Consider the following 22701-nt stretch of genomic DNA (forward strand, 5'->3'; position numbering starts at 1 on the left):
TTCATAGCTGCAGTCACCATCTGCAGTGATTTTGGAGCCCAAAACAATAAAGTCTGACACTGTTTCCACTGTTTCCCCATCTATTTCCCATGAAGTGATGGGACCGGATGCCATGATCTTCGTTTTCTGAATGTTGAGCTTTAAGCCAACTTTTTCACTCTCCTCTTTCACTTTCATCAAGAGGCTTTTGAGTTCCTCTTCACTTTCTGCCATAAGGGTGGTGTCATCTGCATATCTGAGGTTATTGATATTTCTCCCAGCAATCTTGATTCCAGCTTGTGCTTCTTCCAGCCCAGCGTTTCTCATGATGTACTCTACATAGAAGTTAAATAAGCAGGGTGACAATATACGCCCTGACGTACTCCTTTTCCTATTTGGAACCAGTCTGTTGTTCCATGTCCAGTTCTAACTGTTGCTTCCTGACCTGCATACAAATTTCTCAAGAGGCAGGTCAGGTGGTCTGGTATTCCCATCTCTTTCAGAATTTTCCACAGTGTATTGTGATCCATACAGTCAAGGCTTTGGCATAGTCAATAAAACAGAAATAGATGTTTTTCTGGAACTCACTATAGGCATGATTAAATGGCCAGATTTTGCTTCCCTCCTTGCTGCTGGTCCATTCTGTAAGATATCTTTGCATTATCTAAGCATTCCATTAACTCCATTCCATTAATTCCATTAACAATAATTCCATTAATTCCATTAATAAAATTGATGGATACTGGGCAGAGTTACCTGCTGTTCTCTTTAAGTAATACCTCTCAACAATCTGTGTCAGAAACATCTCACAGACTGATATGTAATTTTTGAAATCATTACTTATATAGTCACAATTTCTCAGATAATTCTCGCCTAAAATAAACTCAATTTTCAATTATATGAGTATTTGAGAAAATTGAATTTAGGACTCAATCCTTATTCTTTCCCTGCACTTTAGTCCAGGCAATGTTAATCATACAATATCTTTGAGCAAGTGATTAGAAAGCAACATGTTCACATAGAACCATGTGTTATCAGAGTTTTTTTTTTCTTTTCCTCTTAAGCTTACTACCCTTTATTCAGTGTGATCAGTTGTACTCAGCCTTTAAGAATTCAATTTTAAGAGGCACTTCTAGTTTCCTGGACAACATTGGTTCATCTCTTTTTCCTAGAATAATGAAGATCTAAAATCTAATTCTTGCCTATCTCAGCTCCAGTCTGTTTCTATCCTCTTTTGTGAAATCAAACTCATATGTTTTTCCTTCATGGTCCATGTCTGAGTATTATCTATGTCCCCAGAATCAAGTAGCTATTAAATTAGTTCTATCAATTGTCTGTGGGTTTAGAGGTTCCCATGTGAGTTTTTCTCAAGTAACCACATTTTATTTCAGGGCACAAAGTACAAGACTTCTGACTTGATTACTTAGCCTCTGGTCTTTATGTTTTAAGTTTTTGAAAATAGCAGGGAAAATACATTACTCTTCTTTTCTCTAATGAAAAGTTCTGAGCTCCTCTGACAGTCATTTCATTTCTGAAGGAGGATTAGAGGACTGTCCCACAGACTGACCCTGAGATTTTAATACTTTCTTTATTTTATCCTTCTAATAACCTTACTCCTTTGCCTCTCCCAACCACACCATCCCATGCACATGTTCTCCCTTCTAATGCCTTACCTGTGACATTTTTGAGGATCAGGTAATTCATTTTCTCTACTAAATGGCACCATTTGAGTCATTTCAGACTATCAAGTTTCTGTATTCTTTGGGGTATGCTTTTTGGAAACATCTGTTCTATAAATTTTTAGTTTTAAAATATCCTTTTTAAACTTAATTCTGATGTGTTATGGTATGCAGTACAATAGGTACATTTGCAAGGAATTGTTGCCAGAAGTCTATAGTCCTAGTTCAACCTCCATCACATTTTCAAGAAGGGAATAGAGATAAATTTACATAATATCTCACTTCCTTATAAAATGGAAACAACAATTATAATAATTATGGCCGTGTCTTAAAGAGTTATTGTGCAGATATACATAAAACATATGTTTAGGTAGTTAGCATTTAATAAAATTCTATCAGATTACTGCTTCACTATGTTGATTTTTTAAAAAATACCTTAAATTTATTTCTAGTCCTATAGTTCTTTTTTTCCCCAAATTAAATCAGATCCACAGTGTTTATATTTATTAAATACATGATTGTTTTCTTGCTTACAAAAGTGTTCACTGGCCTCACCGGTATTTTGCCATTAAGGCAAGTGGTTTCCTGGCCCCTCTTGAATTCCTTATTCATTTCAAGGCTAGGAACACATGTTTCTCTATCCACTGTGAACAAATACCAGTGTTTATAACAAATAAAATTCTGTAAAAGTCATAGACAAAGAAAGCATATTAATAGTTGCACATTTATTTTCTGTGGCTACATGGCTTCTGTCTTTAAGAGACCTGCATATATTTTCCTGGATTTACTGTTAAGGAGAAGTAAATAACAGAAACCAGTAACTCACAGAGAAGTCATCAAATAATTATTAAAGATCATTCAGTGCCCAGTAGCAAAGTGGTTCCTAAAAGACTGAGATTGCAGTCAATTCTCAAAAATTCATGGCAGTGAGAAAAGCCTTGTAAAAATGATTGCCAGTCACAGAATGTAGATAGACTCTGCCAATTAGGTAGCAATTCATAACACTCATTCACATATTATTTTAAGCTTCTAATTAAACCAAATACATTTATAAATGTAGAAATCAACTTTTATGGGTTTTTGGAGATAATGTTCAGATCACAGTATGAAACACCTCAGTTACAATACAACTCAAACATAAAGGGCTGAAGGGATTTTAAAGGGGCCAAGTCATCACAAAGTATGTCTAATGTCAGAGACAAATGAATTATAGATTAATTCACTCCCTGTCACACTTACACACACAAAGAGAGAAGCACCAGAAAAGAGCAAATATAACGTAAAGAGGACAATCTATCCATCAAAAAGAATGATGAAATCGTATCTTTATTAAGTATCTAAAAATAAATGATAATAAGGGTGAGAAAAATTGAAATAATAAATGAATGCTTTTGCACTATATTAGTGATAACCTGAGGGTTCTCTATATTCATTTGCTTCATAGAATTATCCTGAGGAAGGAAATATATGCATTTTATAAATGATGTAACTGAGATGTAAAATTACAATTAATACCTGATAATACTAGGTGTTCAATATATAGTAACTGTTATCATTTATTATTCTTGCTTTGTTACTATTAAGCCCTAAAGACTATACTTGTATTACTACATTCAAAGCTCAGGAAAACCTTTTGTACCCATTATAGTCATTTCTATTTTAAAACGTATTTAAGAAGGAAAAATTTAGTTTTCATTTTATAAATATATGATATAAGCATTACTTTATTATGCAGTTTTGACCAAATCACTGATCTTGTCTCATCTGAAGCAAACAATATTTCATGCACTACCTACTTTTCAAGGACATTAAGGGGATTCCCCTTTGTATTTATATGCATTATAAAAAACTGTACTTTTGTGATTATGTAAACACAGTGCATAAAAGTAGTATTATGTGCCATCTTCAAGAACTACTGCACATTGTGGCTTGACATAAATGTTGATACCTAGGATCATAAGTGAAATAGTCGTGTTCATATCACAAAAATTAAGATGTTAATACATTTTTCCCTTCAAAATACTAAGATAATAAATAGATTCAATATAATGAGTTACTTAAAGAAATACAGTCTGCCCAAAATAGGGTGAGAATTAATACCAGGTGCTTTCCTCACTGAGTAAACTAGACAGTTATATTCTTTATGCCTATATTTTGTTGGTAGTTCATTCTACACACACACACACACACACACACACACACACGCCTTCATTGGATCCTTCTGCCTAGGTAGGGAAGGTAATTCACTGAGTAGAATAATGCGTGTGTATAAGAAAGTACAGCACTAAAAGCATGCTTCTGGAGTTGGTCCCTTGACTCCCAAAGATTGTGGGAACACAGCAATTAACTTTTTAATTATGCACACCATTCAATAAAGCAAGCATTAAAAAGATACTTAAAGTTTATTTAATACTTTAATGTTGTCTCAGTAATGTTGGAATTTTCAAAATAAGCAAAAAGGAAGCTAAATTTGTAAACTCTTAGAGAAATTTTCTTTCAAATATTCTTCTTTGTAGGGTAAATATAGGATAAACATTTATATACTTATACCACTACTTTCAGAACTACTAGACTGTGTTAATGGAGAAGGTAGTGGCACCCCACTCCAGTACTCTTGCTTGGAAAATCCCATGGACGGAGGAGCCTGGTAGGCTACAGTCCATGGGATCGCTAAGAGTCGGACATGACTGAGCAACTTCACTTTCACTTTTCACTTTCATGCATTGGAGAAAGAAATGCAACCCACTCCAGTATTCTTGCCTGGAGAATCCCAGGGACAGAGGAGCCTGTGGGCTGCCATCTATGGGGTCGCACAGAGTCAGACATGACTGAAGTGACTTAGCAGCAGCAGCAGCAGCAGACTCTGTTAAATAATATAATTTTTATAGTGCATAATTGAATTAGAAAATAGCTATTTCAGGACTGGGACACACATATTTTTAACTGCAACTTAAACCCCTGCCTCTCTAGGGATATTTATTTTGATTATGCCTATCAGCTGATCTATATGATTGAATTTGCTCAAAGGTACTTAAGAATAAGAAGCTTCCTTAGATACAGTAGCAAATTAAAATAAATTGAAAAATAATTTCAAAACCACTGTCATAAATAAGTAAAAGGACATATATATCATCTGTACAAAGAGTTTTCAAGTCCTTTATTCTCCAGTAGTATAGTTTATTAATTTTTTTTAGTAGTCAGGAGAAGACATGCCTTACAAACATAGATTGATAACTCAATTGGTGCTAGCATTTAAGCTGTTGTAATTTGATTTTCATATTGAAAAAGGATATTGCTTTTTTATTTGATATATAGAATCAGTTCATGTATTTAGGAATAACAGAAAAGATAATGCATATTTCACTTTGGGATTAGGTGAAAATCATCTGTTTTCACTGAGAAGCTGGCATGTAGAGTTTGCTAATAATTGACCTAGTCATAAAGTAACTGAAAGTCCCCATCTGCCCCTGCTGCTCATTTGTATCTATTATATATATTTTAGCATCAGTGCTAAGGCCTTCATTTCCTTTCCTGGGATGAAGGTAGGGCATTTCTGAAGTGGTTAAGGCAGTTCTCCTGCCTAAATAGAGAAGAAAAGAACAGAAAATGTAATATAGCTAAATGGAGAGATGCCTGCTTCTGAGCTCTTCATTTTAGCAGCTTGAGAAATATTGGTACATGTTATTGCTCAGACACACATTCTTTCTAAACAAAGATTACTGCCATTGATTCCAAAGAGCAAAAGGATCCATTATAATATTTTTTGCACTTCATTTAGCTAGTGTCCCTATTGATTGGACTTTATGAACTATCTACTTGTATACCTGATGTGCCTTCCTAAACAATTGTGAGGACAGATATTTTATTTGGTGGTACAACATGTGGAGAATTTGACCTAGTTACTTTAATTTTTGGAAACTCATTCTGAAATTTATGAGCAAATTTTAAGAAGACTCAGCATTGCTCACCAAGGAAACAGACGCGCGCACACACACATGCATGACACACCATCCGTGATGGGTTGGGCTAAGAAGCCTAAAGCACTTCTTGGAAATAATTTGAATAATAAACTATGCCTCCAGACTCTATTTTGGAACTGTTCTATTAAAGTCAATAGTTTCATCATTTGCAAATTTGACAGCCTCCTACCATATAAGACTTTTATTATAAAAATAAGCAATACTCCTGTATTGAAGTAAGTTTATTAAATTGCAAATAGAAAACATGTAGAGCAAGTGCCTTTACAATTTGGAACATTTTCTCTCATTATTTAAATACGAGAATTTGGAATTCAATATAACCCTTTAGGTAAAAACCCACAAAAGACTATAAAGTTAACTCAAGGCTATAATTTTCTAATGCCTTCTACTGCTTCCTCCTGCCCCATTACCCCCTTCCACCCACCAAGAATAAGATGTGTACTTGCGTTTTTATAATATAAGCTTAGGGAATTGTGCTGATTAAGTTAAAAAAACTGTATTAAAGTATTTTAAAGTTAGAGTATTTTAGAGTTGGAGTATTTTAAAATATCGCTTTTAAGTAATTTCATTGGACCAGTCAAATATTTCATCATTTCAAAATATTCTTTACACCTTAAAGTCTAATTTTCCTTGCAAGGAATTTTTTTTAATAATATAAACAGAAAAATCCTTTGGGAGCACTTAAGCCTGGCTCTGCTAGTGCACAACAGGTCTCAACAGGAAGCTCCGCACCCAGAGACAGATACTGACAGGGTTGGCATTTGCCGTTTCTGTTGAAAATATATGATAATCTGATGTAAATGTACCAGTTATTTATAATAACAATTTCAGTATTGTGGTATATTAGGCTTTTCAAGCTCTTTCTCTCTTCACTGGAACCCAGCCATAACTCTGTCCTTGGCTTCTGCAATGCTTGCTATAATAAAATCCTTCTGATACTACTTGTAATAAACTTTCATAGAGGCAATGCAAGATAGACCCTACTGATAGCTGAATTCTCTTTAATAGTGAATTGTATTCTCGTGAGATTCCATTCCTTTAGAGTTAAGGGGTTTTGCTGGAATATTATTTATTTATTTATATCACTGAACAGTCTCACTGCTATGACTAAGAAAATTGCTCCATAAAGTACTTGGTAATGTAAATGTGAGAATGAAAGTTATATATCTGGTGATTTATTAAATTTATGGCTTGTAGGAACATGACTGTCTCTATAAAGGAATCTAATATACACATTGGGGAATATTCTAGTAATGCCTTGTAAAAAAGGGATGGTGTTAAAATTTGAAGTCTCAAAAGAATGAACCACTATAAAGGTTTGCCTTCAGCATTTGTAATCATACATGGCCTGGCTTTGCAAATCTAAATTTGATGTAGGAAAATTTAGAATACATAGTATCTTATTGCTCTTACACAGAATATAACTTTCCATGTACCTATCTACTCTTGATGTATTTCCTTACCTGTTTCTTTTACTGACAAGAAATGGAAAGGTCCTTTAAGAGTAGGAAGTTTAATTGAGTTCATGTTAGAGGAAAATCAGATCAGGGTTGATAAGCACATGCCTAGAGTTTGAGGCCAGTGTTTACCTCAGAATGAAGAATTCTGGTGTGCAGGCAAGAGGGACTCAGGATTATAACCAGTTCTCTGAATCTGCATTTAGGGTATTAAAATATGTTCAAACTCTTTCTTCATCTCCCAGGAATTAAACTTAGTAGTTTTGGTCCATATTTTAAAAAGTAGATATTTCTTTTGTCTTGAACTTTCAGGAACCTTTTATCATCGTACTTTCTGAACCGTTTTTGAAGGAAACTCTATTGAGAAATTCAGTGTATTTTGTCAGTAAAATTTTAACTTAAAAAATGGTGATTTCACTTTCTTCTTACAATGAACTTCTATTAATTGACTGAATATTTTAAAGACTTGAGAAATTTAAGTGCACAATATAAAAATTTTAAAGATTTTATTTCTATAAATGGAAAAGCATGTGACATATTTTGTGCATATGTACATCTACAGCAGTTATACTAAGACAAAGATTTCAAAGATTTGGTTTCTTTTTACACAACACTCTTAAAATAAACTTAGCCAGGAAATGTATCACTTAATTGAAAGATAAAAGAGCATATATGTGGCAGGGAAGAGAAAGAACAGGTTCTCCTCATACATTATCAGATCCATATGCTGTTTATTAAATTTAATGCTGTGCAACTAATTCAGACAGCTGACTCAAGTAAGAAGAAATCAGCAACTTTGTGGAAATGTGAAAACATGTGCACATGCACCATTCTAATGCAGTTTTATCAGCTGTCAGATTTCTCAAGAGATACCATATTTTATAGGCTTGAAATAAAACACTGTGAATTAATACATCCATAATGAAACAATATATATGCTTCGAGGGAATAGCATTGCCCAAAGTTGGCATTTAAGTTCATGTAATCTAAATGACAGCATTGAAAAAAGGTGTTCTCATGTATTCACTGAATTCCAGCTTAGAACATGCTGCCTACCTCTCTGGTTGTACACAAGTATGCTGAGAAGAAAATAATACACAAAAAAAGTTTTACTAAGCATCTGAGATGTTTTATAGTCAAAGAACAACTTGTTTTTTAAAAATAAATTAAAATACATTAACTGCAGAGTGGGAAAAGGATTCCAAATGAAGGATAGGGTGAACAGACTGTTTTCCTTTCCTTGCAATCCACAGATCTATGAATAATCATTCCTTGAGGTTTAAAATTATAAATAACTGTGCAGAATGGAGTTATTTCAACTTTACAAAGGAAATCATCCATTTTGTTTTCATTTTCATTTAGGTAAACTCAAAATGACTTAGCGTAGCTTCTGCTAAACTGATTCAAGACTGAAGCATTCTTGATCAAGAAAAAAAAAGTTTCTCAATTGTGAGTAGGTAACACATGACTGAAGCGACTTAGCAGCGGCAGCAGCAGCAACTACATTTATATGGCTAAATTCACACAGAATTGACAACTGTTGTTTGACTTGACAAAGTTAGAATATAGTAGTTGATACCAAGAGAGGGGAGGTAGTGAAAAAAAATGTACAGAAAAGAGAAATTTCAATGAAGAAACTGTATGCAAATAGTGCTATAGGGGAGAATGGTTGAATAGGGATATTTTACAGGGATAGTTTATTCCAAAGTTACCACCATAAGTTTAACCAACTTACATCCTGCTTACATCCTGCCTTCACATACATGCACATGAGACCTGAAAATGAAGGTCAAAATTTATCATGTATATTTAATTTCAGCCATTAGTACAGTCATTTGTAAGTCCTGGGTGACGAGTGCTACATGGAGTTAGACACCTATCTTTTTGGACATAGAGCTTTACTACCCATATTTACAAAGTCAGAATGTGAAAAGTTATAAAGTGAAGAGCTTGGTCTCATTTTTACAGTATATGTTTTTTACAACAAAATTCTCCTGAAAACAATTTTTAGAATTATTTGTATGTGTATTGAGTGGAATAAAATGTTGTATTTACTTATTTATAAAATATCCTACTTACTTGTGCTTCTGGAGTATTGAGATCACGTTTTTATGTTCTTTTTATCTCAAGCTACTAAGGAAGTGCCTGACATAGACTAGATGCTCAGTAAATATTTGCTGAATTAATTAAAGAATAAATTAATATTCTCTGGGTCCAAGGTCCAACCATAATTACCATTATTACCTTGGTTTAATGCTTTATTTTCTTTGCTTTCTCTTCTGATAAGTTAGGCTGGGTTGAATTGTGGTAGTGAAGAAATCAGACAAAATGATGGGTTGATGTAAAACATGCTTTGTAAAAAAAAAGAATAGTCTAGTCCTAAATTCTTTATAGATTATTGCAGACATTCTCATCTAAAACTCACATTGTTCTTACCTGTCATTGGTGTATTGCTACAGCCAGTGCCTGTACAATGAGGCAGGATATTTATTGTGTTTTATAGAATTTTAAACCTGGACCTTGATGAAGAGTTTATTTTACCTTTTAAAGCTGTGCTTCTCTACTAAGCATATTTTTTTCTTTTGTGCCATAATTGTCAGACCTAAGGTGCATCGGCAGAAAATATTTTTTTGTTGGGAAATACTTTTTAACATTCTATCAAGTCTTGAAGATCAAAGATAGCATCTGGATGGTATAAACCGGTATGGGGAGAAGTCATAACATTATCTATGTACCACACTCTTAATAAAAGTGTTTTCTAAATAAGTTGAAATCAATTTGCAGACTTTATGAGTCTCCTAATTTTCAGTTCCAAGTTGAGAATATCACATTTGTGAGTTCAGATTCTTAATATATTATTCATATGGCTTAAAATATACTTTTATTTATATATTCACCATTCATTCATTGCTGAGATTAATTGAAATCTAATTTCTTAGAGACATGGAAGATTCAGGTCAACTAAACCTCTGTAAGCGGCAAAGTGGTTGGTTAAATTTGTCTTAAGTTTTTTATCATCCATTTTATTTTTTACATATTCATTCTATATTTATGATGATACTGGAGTAATTCATTTTTCTAAAACCTGAGTTTGTTCATTTGTATGTAATCCTGGGAAAGGATAGGAGAGCACCAAGTGGAAATCGAGATTTTCTATGGGTTTGCTAAGGCCTGTATGAGAAGTGATTCTCATTGGAGTTTCCAAGGTAGTTCATTTCATATTACTGTGTTTCTTTTTTTAAGTCACTCATACCCGCCTTTAACCTCCACACCAGCTCTTCTTTTCTGCTGTCCTTTTCACTCTTGTTTATAACTTCCATTCTCCCTACTACATCTCATAGTATTTTATGCTCTCAGCATGATAACCAATTCACTGTCCTTAAATATGCAACAAAACACATTATATTACTGAGTTCCATTTAACTGCCACACGTGAAAATATTTTACATTTTTCATCTCAATTCTCATGACCTTCTTAATCTGTAGATTCACAAGAGAGCAAAGAGAGGCTCACAGACCTTAGGTGATTTACCCAAAGCCATACAGCCAAAATAGCTGAGATGGAGTCTGAGGAAACTTTGTCAAACAAATAAACAAAAAAATCCATATTCTTTCTATTACAACATGCTCTGTTTAGCCATGCCCTTCTTTCACTTGAATGGTCTTAACCTCTTGCACCAATGTTTCCATCCATCCAGTCAAGTCTTTCTTTAAAGTTTACTTCAAGTATCACCTCTTCTGTGGAGCCCATACTGACCCTATCCAGCTTTGCTCTTTTCCTATCACAATCTATATTAGAACATATCATAATGTCACTCTTCTAGCTTATTTTTGGTTTTATAAAGTATGGTAATCGTTTTTCATAAAAAAATATTTTATTTTGAAAAGAAATGACTTTATTATGGCTATTTTCAAATGCATTTACAATTAATTTTTAAAATGCCAATTTTATTTTTTAATGTACTGACTACCAATGACGTATGGCACCCCACTCCAGTACTCTTGCCTGGAAAATCCCATGGACGGACGAGCCTGGTGGGCTGAAGTCCATGGGGTCGCTAACAGTCGGACACGACTGAGTGACTTCACTTTCACTTTTCACTTTCATGCATTGGAGAAGGAAATGGCAACCCACTCCAGTATTCTTGCCTGGAGAATCCCAGGGACAGGAAGCCTGGTGGGATGCGGTCTATAGGGTCGCACAGAGTCGGACACGACTGAAGCGACTTAGCAGCAGCAGCAGCAGCAGCAATGACGTAGTCACATTTCTTAACTCAATAAAGACATAATTTTTTTGTCTTTTTTTCTCTTTAACTGAAAATGTTCATTATTTTTATTTAATGAAATAAATTAATCACTACACACTACATCCTAACAATAAATTTTCATGATGACAATTAGAGTATTGCCATACAAATCTTTACCTGTCACATAAAAAAACTCACATAAAAACAAAAGCACTTTTGGGTCATTAACAGTTTTTAAGAGGCTAGAGGAGTCCTGAAATCCAAATTTAAGTACTACTGATTAAAGTCGTGTCTAGCCAAGATTGAACACTCTTTAAATATTTGATGAACAAACCTAAATAATCAAATTGATATGACAACTTTTAGTTGCAGAGACTAAAAATGTTGTATGTGAGAATTTAAGATTTCCATAGTTTTAGAAATTTACTCAATTCTATGTCAAGGAAAAAAAAGAGCAAATCCTCATTAAAATATATTTTGTAGGGAAAACTAAATTTAGAATATTAATTATATTGAGTGAATCATACATTAATTAAAATTCTAAGTGAACATTACTGATATCTTAGATACTAGGGTAGCTGATTTGTTAGTTTGTATGAAGGACACAGTGGATTATGCTGCTGCTAAGTCGCTTCAGTCATGTCAGACTCTGTGGGACCCCATAGCCGGTAGCCCACCAGGCTCCTCCTTCCATAGGATTTTCCAGGCAAGCGTACTGGAGTGGGGTGCCATTTTCTTCTCTATTGTAGCTATAAACTCAGAACTTCTTAGCAGATTGGTAAAGCATTAGGAATTTGAAAATAATAAAGTGGAATATTATAGATTTGCTAGAAGATTTATAAAATGTTTTCAAAAAAAATAAAATAAAATGTTTTCAGTGCAACAAAATCTTGAACTTTTAGTGAGGTTGTCAGAAAAATAGATTACAGGTAAAGATTTGTATGGCAATACTCTAATTGTCATCATGAAAATTTATTGTTAGGACGTAGTGTGTAGTGATTAATTTATTTCATTAAATAAAAATAATGAACATTTTCAGTTAAAGAGAAAAAAAGACAAAAAAAAATTATGTTTTTATGGAGTTAAGAAAATTTAAAAATATACCAGGGTACCAGCTTACTCCACCCTGCAGGAGCTAGCGACAACAACCAAGCTGACCTCTTCAAGCTCCAGCCCTGCCTAGAAATACCATTGTTGTTAGTTGCTAAGACATGTCCTACTCTTTTACAACTCCATGGATTGTAGCCTGCCAGGCTCCTCTGTCCATGGGATTCCCCAGAAAAGTATACTGGAGTGGGTTGCCATTTGCTTCTTCAGGGGATCTTCTGGACCTAACGATCAAACCCACATCTGCATTACTGACAGATTATTTACCACTGAGCCTCGGGGGGGAAGCCAAGACACACCCAGCATTAAGATGAATAAAATTTCCTTTTGATAACTATCCAGCCACTCTTAGCAAGAAAGAGAATGAGAGAAAATTGAACTGTTCATTGGAATATGGTAGACTGTTCCTATTCAGGCTGCAGTTCATGGGGTCTCAAAGAATCAGAAAGGATGGAAGTGACTTAGCACACATGAATATGTGACTCAGGGAAAATTTTAGGGTCAGAATCAGAGCTAAAATATCAATTTGCTAACTCTTAGAGAAAATGTATTTTTAAGATAGACCTCACAAATAGGATAAGGATAACAATACTGTTTGGAGAAGGCAATGGCACCCCACTCCAGTACTCTTGCCTGGAAAATCCCATGGGTGGAGGAGCCTGGAAGGCTGCAGTCCATGGGGTCGCTAAGAATCAGGACCGAGTGACTTCACTTTCACTTTTCACTTTCATGCATTGGAGAAGGAAATGGCAACCCAATCCAGTGTTCTTGCCTGGAGAATCCCGGGGACGGAGGAGCCTGGTGGGCTGCCGTCTATGGGGTCGCACAGAGTCGGACACGACTGAAGTGACTTAGCAACAGCAACAGTACTGTTACCAGGAATGTTTATACCGTATGGTAATGGCCTTTTCTCATATATCCTTGTATCAGACAAGTGATGTTTTGATGAAGGTTTAAGGTCATCAAGCAGAGAATAGCAGTCTCATTGCCTAATTAAGCTCTCATTTTATATGTTGTTTGATGTGTCTCTTCTACTTATCAAGGTGTGTTGGTTCCCAACCATATTATATGGTCCCACCATATAATCTGTCTGGTTTGACTGACTTCTGATTTGCCAACACTAAATAACCTTCTTCTCATCACGTTGCATTAGGCTGTATCAGTTTCCTTTTCTACAAACTGTTTCTTTATCCTTTTTCCATATCTGACACAGTCTTGAAGAAGTAGCTCTGTGTCTCGTTTCCCAAAGTTCATCCCTTTGTTTCTTTGCTTTGAGCTTCCAAACACTAAGAAATTTGACCTTATTTTTGTTCCCCATGTAATTATTATATTTTTTTGAGGATGTGAAGCAAGTCTTGTGCCTTATTCTTGGGCCCTACAGCTTGACATTGTGTTCTCTGTGTCAATATGTTAGTATACATATTTCTACTTTTATCATACATTTTTCTAAGAACAGAACCACAGAGGGCTGAACCATAGCGTTCTCTATGATATTCTCATTTTATCTACATGACCAAATTCTTGTCCTTTTGGAAAATCAATCTCTTTACAAATTCTTGATTGCCAATTCTACTCAGTAAAATCACAGATCATTTTTCTATCTACTTTTTATTATCTACTTTTTATTTTCACACATCATATTGTACATTTTCCCTTTTCTAGCCAGGTAAAAATCTAGCTCATAAGATTGCCTATAAGCATATTCCTAACAAATACCCCATTAGTACCAGGGGTGATTTTATTATCCTGGCTCCTACCTCTTAAATAGGAAAAAAATAGCTTTCATTTTTATTTCCCTTAATCCATGAAGCTCTCTTCTCCACTCTATGAATTTATGACTCGAAAATTTCTGTTTAATCTTTTTGACTACCATTCTAAGTTGTTTTAGTTATTTATAAACTCAGATATTTATAAAATCATTTTATATTACTTGTTACATCTTGATAAGTTCTACTGTGAGCATTCATCTGTGTTTTGTATTTATTTTCCAAAGTTTCTCATACGTACACCTTTGGTTATTTTTGTATCTTTCACAGTGTGGTGCAAATTTCCAAATATATTACCTCATGATAACCTACCCTTCCTAAGATCAAAGGAAGAACTTACTGTATATAAAATCCTTGTGGTATTAGGGACTCATGTACAAAAACTGCTGTGTTTCATGCTAGACTCAAGTTTTTTGCCATAAATTAAGAACATGTGGGCCCCTTTTGTTTTCTGGCTTGGAAGATTCACACACTTGATTCTTCCAAAGATAAAATGCTGATCCCCAAATAATCAATCAGGAACATTTAAATGTAGGAATGATTAATTATAACTTTGTTACTTTGATATTACTAGAATATGTGGCTTTTAATTTTGAAGGGGAGCTTAAATTTTAAAATATGTGTGATGGCAATTAATATTTTTAAAATTAAACACAAAATTAAAATGTATAAGAAAAAAAAGCAAAGCTATAAAAATTATGTTCAACCATATCAAATAAAATTTAAGTTTACTACTTTGAGTTTATTTATTTTAATTCAACAGGCTTAGTGCATGTTCCTTCAGAATTCTTTGATGCTAATCTATCTGATAACCAATTAGTTTCCAAATTTCTCAATTCAAGAGCTGACTAATACTATTACCTAAGTATTAGATGGATATGTTATTTTAAGCAGAGATGATGCCTAATAGTAATTAGTGTGTCAAAGACCAAAAGAGTTGAGAAACTGGAAAGTTTTGAGACATCCTGTTTAAATAGGATTAAGGCAAGACCAAAAGCATTATCATACTCCAAACCTCAAATATCTTTGTGGTAGCTGCTTTCCTAAACATTTAGATTAATGGTCAGAATCACATTCAGAAGCAAAAATGCAAACAGGTATTTACATAAATCCTTGTCTTTAGAGAAAAACTCAAGAATGTCCCAGCCCTTCTGTAGATATTACACTAAGAAATGTATGGGTGGGAGGGGTCAAAACCATTTTTTTTCACCCCAAAAATTAATTCTCTCCTATCTTTTAAGTTACAATGCTTAAGGCTTTTTAAAAAACAGTTTAGGTTCACAAAAACACTGAGCGGATGGTACAGAAATTTCCTATATACTCCCTGCCTCTATACATGCATAAACATCTCCATTACTAAAAACCCCAAGTGGATGACTTCTTATTTTCTTAAAAAATATACATATTTTTTTAATAAGCTTATCTCCAGGGTGTATAAAAGCTTCCCTAAATCATGTAAAATGTCATTTTTCATATGAAGTTTGTATTTCAATATAAACATACAAAGGCAAAGATTTCTCTGAAAACAAATATCAAGAGCAAAATATGTAGCAGTATGTCTTTTTCAGGTGGTATTGCCTTTTAAATTGATTCACTAAACCAGTTGATCACTACTAAAATTCAAAGAGTTCAGTATTATCATCAATGTTTTATGAAATTTTTTCATTGTACTTCTTTTCATATAACTCTATTTACTTTAAAAAATTACATATAGTTCAAATTAAACCATGTCTACAAAAATATAATTAAAACATGAACCTTTTTACAACTTTTATTAGTTTGGTCTCTTGCAGTGTATAGGCATTCTACTAAATTTAATTCTTTTTTGTTAAAATAACAAGTTGAAGTTGTTTTGATATCAAAACTACATACCCGTAGGAGAAGGTAATGAGGAAGATGTTTGTGAGCATTTAGATGTATGGCAATTAGATGGAAGCAGAACAAGTAAATGGTAATAATCCTACTGTGTGTTGGGGAAAAATATACATACCCATTTGGTACTATTTATCCTGCAGTTTTTTTCCATAAATCTGTTGTAAAAAATAAAAACAAAAAGCAAAACACTCTACCTACATATCAAAGTCCTGCCTAGTCCTGCCTTAAGCTACCCTGTCTAGTCAAAAAGTGAGAATAAGATGGTAGTTCATTACATGTAGCAGCCCCCATGTCCCAGACTCAGAAGAGGATAGTTGATAGTTGGAGAGCGATGAGATTAACGCCATTCAAAATACCTAATTTGTTTAAATTATTTTTAAAATTTATCTAGATTTTTTAAAAAAGAAAGAAAACAAGTTTAGGGTTTTCGGAAATTGTTTCATTGGCAAGCCTATGGATGGACACCGTGGTGTAGGGGCTGCTGATTTTCCCTTTACATATTTCCCCATCTCCCTTCCCCAGGTGTTGCTGCCATCACTACCTTTCCCTTCCTCCCCTTTCCTCATGGCAAGACGCATGGAAGAAGAGTGCTGTTAAGGCCTCTCCATTAACCAACAGGTATGGTGGTCCTCCTGAAGCAGTACACTGCCCCTCTTCTGCATTCTCCACTAATAGTCTATCTCTTTTATACAGAGAAAACTCATGCATCCACTACATAGAGCCTACTGATACAAGGAAATTACACAACTTGAGTAAATCTTTACCTATTTCAGCATGCTATTTCAGAATTCCCTGCACAGTTGTAGATGATTTTTGAATGTAAAGGATTACATAAGAACAATCTGTATCATTTTCAGAGAAAGGTGCTATGCAGTTTCCTCAACTGATTGTATAGGAAAAAAAAAAAAAAACGGACCTTGTATATATATATATATATATATATATATGCCACTTTCAATGTTTTACAAAGACTTTTTATATGACATATCTTTGCAAATTTTAAAATGAGAATATTTTGTGAGCTTTAACTCAAAATTCAATTATTTGAGCATTTGAACTTTCAAAAGCATCACACAAAACTGTATGTACTTTAATTATAATGCTTATTCCTCTGGTTATAGAAAATTAAGTATGAGCCATTTCAATTAAACCTAAATACTCCACAAATCAAGGTCATCCAGATGTGGGAGCTGAGTGTAGGCTAATGGCTTTTTTGCAAAGCTTGTCAGCTCAGCTGGTGGCGTTTGAGGAAGGTGGGGGAGGGCCTTGGTCCTCCCTGCAGCTCAAGTCTACCTCTTTCAGGTTGATAATTTTGAAAGGAGCTAAGCCCTCAGGGCTCGAACTCCAGCAGAGTCCTAACCTATAAAAACACAAGCTGTAAGTCATTATGGGAAACGCCCACCTTCTTGATTTCCTTTTTCAGCAGGAGAACTGGTCCTCCTTGCTCCTGCAGGGGCTTGTTTTGAGGGCATGTTGGGCTTTGCAAGACACCTTTGTGACTCTATTAGGATCTCTGAGGCAAGGAACTAGATTACTGCCTTTGGGCTGGGAAGACTTTTAGTAAATGTCTTTAAAGAAAAGCAGTGAGTGTGTCTATAGGTGTGCCTGTGTGTGGCAACACTATGGTATTCCTTAGAATAATACCAAAGACTTGTTTGTATATATAAATGAAGCAGATTCTTTACAGGAATTTTCACTGATGTGACCATTGACCGTTAAAGACTGGACCATAAATCTTCATTCACAAATGCAGAGTCTCTTATCCCTAAAAGCTCTGAAATTATTGGTTGGCCTTCCTTCGTGATCTCATTTCTACCTGCATTTCTAGTCCTTACTTTATGCACTTACCCTGGATGTACACTGTTGTGGCCTACCCCATCTTTCCCGATGGCTATAATCTTCCTTGCCCACAGACGTTTGCATTGTTGGGTCCTTCCATCTGGAGAGCCATTTCCCCAGGTCTGCTTGGAAAATTCATACCAAAAGCAGTAACAGGAAATGTGCAGAGGGTTTTCTGTGTGCCCAGCACAGTGTAAGTAAGCTTAATAATCCCTATTTTCTTAATTCATTCCACACAAAGGAACACAGTTCAAAATTGTTAATATTCATATTTAAATGATAAACAGTGAAGCTTGGAGAAACCTAAAGTGGTCAGGATTACTCAGAATTGACTAAAGTGCACTGTGTCTTTTGCAGAGTCTCCTGTTTGCTCCCCAGTGAAGCTGGGATTCTCGTTCATGTTCAACTCTTAAGTTTCTATGATTCCATCTTATCCTTTATGAACTCTTCTATGTCCACAGTGTTTGCTACTCACTAAATGTTGAACAGATGAATGAATTTTTAGAACACAGTCATTCTGCTTTTCACTCTTGTAGGGACCCTTCTCATCCACACTTACCTCTACCCTTTTTATTTCCTTTCATTTGTAGCTCTTGACTGTTATTAGCTGCAGAGATGACTTAATATATTTTATTATAAAAAATAAGTCATTTATTTTTCTCCCTAAATTTAGGACCTGCAGTTAAAAACCAAGTAAGTATAATTGAAAACATAGAAAAAAAGATCATTTAAATTTTATAAAATTTATCAAATCTAGTAGTAAGAAAAGAAGCATAGATATACTTATATCTCACATGGAAAGGAAACAATTCAACCAAAATATTTTGAAGTTTTGAGGAAAGGTTGTCAGAGAAACTTTTTTGTTGTTGTTATTTTATAGATGAATAAAAGAAATATGCACCATACAGCTAGAGTCTTAACAGGTTATATACAAGAAAAGAAAGAAATGGGGGAGTAAAATTAGATGAGAAAAAGAAGGTAAACTGAAAAAGAAAAGAAAAAATCTTTGAGAATATAGAAACAAAAAGATATGGGGAAAGTGAATACATTGAAAAGCAATAAAAAATTGAAGGAAACAGATCACTGAAAACCACAGACACTGAGAGGACTTTAAAAAAATATGAAAGAAAACTTGTAGGGGAAAAAATCAGTGCAAGTAGAGAAAAAGGACTTTATTTATGAGTTCATGTTTCCTTTATTCTTAGAAAAGCCTTTGAGGTAAAATGCTGAAAAGAGAAAGGGGAATTAAGATACATTGCTTTGTGTACACTGTATTTTTCTAGGATTTTTTCTGTGAGAACTGTGCTTTTGATAGCAAGTTAAGGGCTTAAGCATTAACTTGGAGCTATGTACTTAGAACTAAAAAGGTTGTGCCTAGAGGGCACAATTGAGGCAGAGATTAATGGAAAATTAGGGTACAAGTCAAAATACCCTCTTTCCTAGACTTTCAACCAATAAGATCTTAGAATTAACCAATTCATTAGCTCTGTGAATATAAGGATCAGTTTATTTCTATTTTTATATGGAGTGCCTGGAGCATGGAATGAATGTTTGCTGAATGAATCATGGAATTTTCAGAGTTGGTAAAGAGATTATCATCAGCCAATCTGGTTTTAGATTATTCATGCATCCCTCAAACCCATCATCAGTTCAGTTCAGCTGCTCAGTCGTGTCCGACTCTTTGCGACCCCATGAATCGCAGTACGGCAGGCCTCCCTGTCCATCACCAGCTCCCGGAGTTCACCCAGACTCCCGTCCATCAAGTCAGTGATGCCATCCAGCCATCTCATCCTGTGTCGTCCCCTTCTCCTCCTGCCCCCAATCCCTCCCAGCATCAGAGTCTTTTCCAATGAGTCAACTCTTCGCATGAGGTGGCCAAATCACTAATCTCTGCTTGAATGATTCTGGTGACAAAAAATCTAGGGGTGGCTCACTGATTTGGGGACATCTTTAACTTAACTTTTCAGCTTTTTCTTATATTGAGCCAAAATTTGCCTTCCCAGAACTTGAATCCATTTATCCTGAATTTTTCCTTTGGGACAACACAAAATTTAAGTACTATTCCTTCTCCAAATGTACTCCAAAAGTACCTCCAGCAACTGAAATTCAGGTAGATACTCCATCATAATGGCTAGCTATATAATGTCTCTATTTCTCTTTTTTCTAGTTTATAGCCCCAGTCTTTCAAATTGTTCTGTTAGTTGGTTGCAAATCGTTTTAGCATTCTGGTTATTTTCATTTAGTGCAAAATACTTTGTCAAAAAAAAGATGGAATTCAGGATTGGCTCCTTCAGTTTACATGTCTATACTTGTGCAGTATGAAGAACCCAAAAAATCTGTTTAAATAATTTCAGGAAACAAAAGGAGTTACAGTTTAAAGCTGCATATATTAATACCTTTTATCTGAATTATATAGAATAAATGTATGATTTGGCTAGTATATAGTATAATATATAGATAAAATTAATACAAGCATGCATAAAAATCAATGAAAAAATTTAGAAAAAATGAAATAAAAAATAATATTTGATAAAAGTAAAAGAATTTAAGTGTCTCAGTGTTAAAGAACCCACCTGCCAATTCAGGAGATTTAAGAGATGTGTGTTCAATCCCTGAGCTGTGACAATCCCCTGGAGAGGGCATGGCAGCATTCTTGTCTGGAAAATCCCATGGACAGAGGAACCTGGCAGACTGCAGTCCCTGAGGTCTCAAAGAGTCAGACATGACTGAAGCAACTAAGCACACATGCAGAAGTCTCTACTTTTTATTTCTTAATTGATTAAATATTTTGGTTTGAGTTGGTGCCTGAGATGAGTTTTCCCTTAAGATGCTCATTCATCATTCTAACATTTTTGACACTAAAAAATACATAGCTTTAAATAGATAATATCAGTGGAAATAAAAGACAAACAGAAAAGCAGAAGACAGCAAAAACTATTTTCTCAATGCAAATTATTGACTTTAATGACTAAATATGTGCTCACACATGGACGTCAAACTAGAGCAAAAGAAGTTTGAAAGATGTGTAAAGGTTGCCCTGTCAGATATGGAGTTTGCTCAGTAAAAGCTAATGTAAACTAATTCTCCATGCATGTGAACTCTTTTTTAATGCCAAATTGCTGTCAGTGTCCTTTGGTGAGTCCTATTTATGAGCAGATTACAGCACTATCTCAGAAGCACTGCACATCTGCCTTTCTATGAGTGTCTACACAGAATATATGGCCTTTCCTAGAACTGGGAGATTTAATTAATTTGCTGGCAGATAATACTTTTTTTGCTACATGACTTTTCCCTGACCCTGCCCAAGATTTCTATTTTCAATGTGCTTCATATATTATAAACCTATATATTCTTAATGAATGTCTTCCATATGGTAATTGTAGTGCTTGACTTTATATTTTCAAAAGCTTTAGTGCCTACAAAAATTCTTACTCTATCATACTCAGCATTGCTTTGTATGACCAAAGGAAGTTCTCAGAAAAGTTCTGCTTTTCTTAGATTCAATTCCTGAAATAATACCCTTTTGGTATTTGGTTATACATGAGTCTTAGGCAAAATTCTTAAAACAACTTTTCTTTTAAGGTTGCTCTGTCTGTCACTGTTATTGAAGATGTATGCTACGTGTATATATGTAATTTAATATTTTAAAATTTCTTTTAATATTTTAGAAAGAGAGTAGTGAAACATGGGAAATACATGTTAATCATTTAACCTTTTAAGACCTTACTTATTTCACCAAAATAAGGAATTTAGCTAACTGATCTTTAAAGTATCTTCCAAATTTTTATAGAATATGGAAGACTAGGAATGTTAGAAATTAGGATTTTGGTATTGGTTTGCCAGTCAATAATATTTAACTTCCCGGGAAGCACGGTTTCCTCCTCTGTAAAATATGAAAACCACAGTAGTTGAGGGATGTAATCTTTAGTGTTAGCATATGTTGACCTGTTTTTCTTTCTGGAGCTTTCTCTTGAGAAGGATTCTGAGAATTTGCATTGACTCTGTGGCATGGTTACTATGATCATGTGATCAATTAAAATTCATGTTACAAGCTTCTTAATTTCTAAGAAGGCTTCTAATTTTAAAAAAAAGTTTGATGATTGTTATCATTTAAGTTTTTATACTTTTTCCTTTTTGCATGTATATACAGGTAGTTTTTGTGCTTTTAAAAATATGTGAATCCAAGGAAATGTTTGATGTGCTGAGGAAGACAGGTTGAGGAGAGGACAGTCATTTAAAAGATATCTGAAGCACTTTAATGCAGAAAAGAGACAAAGGATAACTTATTCTTGGTGATTCCTGAAGGCAAGAACAAATGCTAGTAGGTATAAACGGTAGAAAATTGCTTCCTTCTAAGGAGAAATGTATTATCTTAAGAAATGTTCAACAAACTCTGTTCCATAGAATAGTCAGTATTCTGAAACCTCTATCATTGAATGTATTAGAGCTAAGGTTCCATGATAATTTCCCAAAATCATTATTAAAGGATTTCATTCATAAGATTACAAATTAGACAACACAGATTCCAACACTCATGCTGTATGATTCTATGATAATCATGAGATGTAATAAGGATAATTCTGTGCTAGAATCTGGTAACATAATTCTCAAAGATTTCATTGGATTAAGAATTTTTAATATAAGTCATCTAATTTTTAACCAGTGCTACAGTGTTCTAGTGACACTCTTTTATCTTGTTAAAGCTATGCTTTTGAAGACAAAGTTACTAATTTTCATTTTGGAAGCATCACTTCCTTTGCTTCTGGAGACAT

The 22701-nt window shown here is 34.3% G+C and overlaps 1 protein-coding gene across 9 annotated transcripts in view; it reads left to right on the forward strand.

The window, feature by feature from the left end:
- The window catches only part of PCDH7 (protocadherin 7), a 473313-nt gene that overhangs the window by 237495 nt on the left and 213117 nt on the right, over positions 1–22701 (forward strand). The window contains exon 4 of one of the 9 annotated variants that reach the window (XM_059887488.1): positions 16613–16708. The exons of the other annotated variants lie outside the window; for them this stretch is intronic. Within the exon in view, the coding sequence (XP_059743471.1) occupies positions 16613–16701 (89 nt within the window). The 3' untranslated portion in view covers positions 16702–16708. The remainder of the gene's footprint in view (positions 1–16612; positions 16709–22701) is intronic. 9 annotated transcript variants of the gene reach the window in all.

The sequence above is a fragment of the Bos taurus genome, chromosome 6 (genome assembly GCF_002263795.3).
Source record: "Bos taurus isolate L1 Dominette 01449 registration number 42190680 breed Hereford chromosome 6, ARS-UCD2.0, whole genome shotgun sequence".
Lineage (NCBI taxonomy): Eukaryota > Metazoa > Chordata > Mammalia > Artiodactyla > Bovidae > Bos > Bos taurus.